General features: G+C 49.5%; 1 protein-coding gene across 1 annotated transcript; it reads right to left on the bottom strand.

Moving 5' to 3' along the window:
- Positions 1-697: 697 nt before the first annotated feature.
- LOC104532746 (TSC22 domain family protein 1) lies at positions 698-3,467 on the bottom strand (the record flags this gene model as incomplete). The annotated part of the gene is made up of 1 exon (XM_010178019.1): positions 698-3,467. A coding segment is annotated over exon 1 (2,564 nt), but the record flags the coding sequence as incomplete, so codon positions are not given.
- Between the last annotated feature and the right edge of the window lie 6 nt (positions 3,468-3,473).

Consider the following 3,473-nt stretch of genomic DNA (forward strand, 5'->3'; position numbering starts at 1 on the left):
TACTCTGACTGCACAGAACTGAATCAGATTCAAAGGCTCACCAGCCCTCCACAGGCCTGAGCGGCTCTCACAATGGATTAAGGCTTTGAAGCAAAACCACCAAGACCAAAAGTGCCCCAAGTTCAATTTGAAGAGCCACAATGGTGTTGCTGAACCTCCCTTTTCCCACCATACTCATTTGCCTAAAGCGTCTCTTGGCTGTCAAAGAGAAGGCTTCTACATACACCACAGACTCGCAACTGGTTCAACCTGAGTAAAGTCAATACTTGAAAAAGAGAAGCTGAGGCAGGATGAAGTCTAGGCTTGCAAAAAAAAAAATCTACCTAAGAATATAATAATTATTATTTCAGCATAATAAATAATCTAAACTACAATCACCACTAGCATACCCACATTCCACAGTACTCTTTTGTCTTCCTCTATACAATGGGAATATACACACTGTCACAGATTGTTAAATACAATTTACCCACGCAGCAGTTTCAGAGCATAATCAATACAACCCACTCCCTCAACAGAAAAAACAAGTATTATAATACAATACCTACATGTGCTGGGACCTGAGAAACAATATTTCTAATTAGACAAAAACATCACACTGCTTCATTTCAGAGAACGGCTGTAACGAGAGCTGCGAGTTAATGCAAATCAAACTATCAGACAGTCTATCTTTTAATGAAGTTACAGGCACTCTTACCTCTCATCCTCACCATCTACGAGGGGCGTTGTCAACGGCAGCACCTTCAGCGGGAAGAGGGAAGCAGAGGATGGCATGCTGTTGCTACCGCCATCTGAGACAGCCGATGCTCCAACACCACTCTCGCCACTGGCAGCTTGAGGTAAACCCACCAAGGAAGGTTCTGTAGGGCGTCTGCCATCTTCAATTTGGCTTACAGTTGACTGAGCTAGTGATTGTGCGGGAAACTGGGTAGAGCTTAGCGGTATCTGCTGTGGCACACTCTGTGCCACTGGCATACCTATACTTGTTGATATCAAGGGAGGCTGACTAACACTTTGAGCCAAATTCCCGTTCTGCACAGCTGAAGCCTGTGCTATGTTCTGTGGCTGTCCCAAACCTAGAGAAGCAGAAGGTATGCCAGGAGGCACAGCTGAACCAGCTTGACTCGGTGCAGGAACAGTACTAGCAGCAGGTATAGGGCTAACTGGAGGCAGCTGCTGGCCAGTCATCCCTTGGACTACAGATTCCACTCCTTGTGCCTGCGGCTGTACAGGTAACAAGGTGTTTTGCTGAGCAATGACCATTTGCTGAGGAAGGCCTGAAGCGCCAGCCTGTAATCCCTGCTGCATTATTCCTGTCTGCACAGGCTGCACTACTTGTGAAGATGGAGGAGCAGCCGTTGGTGGCATAACTGGAGGTGGAATTTGGTTTGCAGCAGATGGTGGCTGCACCACAGCAGCTACGCTTCCTTGCTGCCCAACATTCAGCATTTGACCACTGGTACCTACACCTGGGATGGCTGCTGGAGCGTGTGCAACAGGCTGAGCTGGGGCAGCGGCTTGATGTGCTTGTACTGAAGGCTGCATGCTCTGGGCCTGGGCAATGGGAACCGGCTGCCCTGCTGCTCCTCCTCCTGCGGAACTGGGCTGCATGGCAGGGGCTGGAGTCTGAAGGATCTGCTGATGTTGAATGTAGTCTGGCATAGCCCCTGTAACAGAGTTTTGGTTCACTGGCTTAACGTGACCTGCAGCCATCTGTGTGGGAACTGTCTGTTGCTGCTGTTGTTGCTGCTGCTGTCCATACTGCAACTGCTGCTGCTGCACAACTGGCAAAGTCTGCACAGGCTGCGCCGGCTGAGAATACGGTAGCTGCTGTTGAGCCATACTTTGAATGGCAGGTTGCTGGTGGCCCAGGGATGGGGATACACCTAGCATATTAACTGGGGCTGGCTGAACCCCAGTAACAGTGGTTAGACTGGCCTGTGCAGGAGGTTGGACCCCTGGCTTCTGCTGTGGATAGTTTACTTCTTGAGAATGCAGCTGGACTTGTGCAAGCTGTGATTGAGAAACACTCTGTGGTATACTAGATGCTGGAATTGCCGGAGGAGCAGCGCTGCTAAAATCCATCTGCTGCGGACCCACACCTTGAAACGCTTGCTGCTGTACCACAGGAGGTGCTCCCATTTCTCCACTTCCCACACTTTCTGTATAGTGACTCAGTGTGCTTACATTGCTGCTAACAGAACTCCCACTGGTGCTCTCCCTTTCAGAAGTCACTTCAAGCGGGTTTTGTTTTATCGTCTCTACTGCTTTGTTTACTGCTACTCCTTCTGAAACTGCAACAGTGTTTTCTTTATCATAGAATTCAGTGCATGTCCATCTACCTTTCTTGAAAGGTTCAGAACTAGAATCTAATTTTACAACCCTAAACCTTGACGTGCCAGATGCAGGCTGCTGCTGGCTTGATCCCACTGCCATTCCTGCAGTCGGATTAGTAACATTGTTAATGACACTAGAGGAAGCACTCGTACCATTGCCAACACCACTCACGATATTCACATTAACATTGCTGCTAGTTCCAGACAAAGCATTTACATTACCAGTACTCGTGATGTTGCTTAAGTTTATAGTACCAAGCACGCTGCTCGCCACACAAGAACTACCAGCACCCATATTATTTAAGGTACTAGTTCCAGTAGCAGGACTTACACCTAAATTGCCAGGAGTACTTGTAGTGCGGATATTGGACACGACAGATGCCGGGGAACCAGTGGATGATGCAGCAGAAACTGGTGCAGGTGATATAACATTGTCAGAGGTTCCAGTTGTTGATAGTTTTCTAAACGATGGACTGGGCGGTGGTCCTCCAGAAACTGGGGCACTGCCTGCCCCAGGATGCGGTGGATGATGGTGTCCATGATGGTGGTGGTGAAGATGATGGTGGTGATGGACATGATGGGGGTGAACGCTCCCATTGATCACAACACTCTGCTGTGGGTGATGAGGCAGAGGAGCATGCTGCTGAGGAAGATGAGGCTGGTTTGGAGAAACAGCCCCAGGAGTTTCTGCCTCTTGGAAGTTATTTAAAGTCTCTTCAGAGGAGCTCCTCTCAGGTTCTCCCAAGTCAGTGGCCCTGGATAAAGAAACATCCAAGATTTCTGAAGACGACAGGTCTTCAGTGTGGGACTCATCCAGGTCATCGTAGCTTTCTGTATCCTCAGCTATGCTGTTATTAGAGCTCATACTAGCTGATATTTGAGCAGGGGTCACACTGGTAATTTGGAAGCCACTTTTCTTTTTCATTTGAGCTCCAGTCTGCGCAAGAGGCTGTGGCTGAAGCTGAGACTGCGAGAGGAGGTTCAGGCTTTGTGGAGGAGGGGGTGTCGGCTGTGGACCCGCTGATGAAGATGCTGCAGGAGATGGAGGCGGCGGCTGGACCAGCAAAGGCGGCTGATAATCCTCGGCGGAGAGGGCAGCGCTCCCCACGCCGGTACCTGGTGCAGTGGGAGCAGTAA

The sequence above is a fragment of the Antrostomus carolinensis genome, unplaced genomic scaffold, assembly GCF_000700745.2.
Source record: "Antrostomus carolinensis isolate BGI_N321 unplaced genomic scaffold, ASM70074v2 scaffold33050, whole genome shotgun sequence".
Lineage (NCBI taxonomy): Eukaryota > Metazoa > Chordata > Aves > Caprimulgiformes > Caprimulgidae > Antrostomus > Antrostomus carolinensis.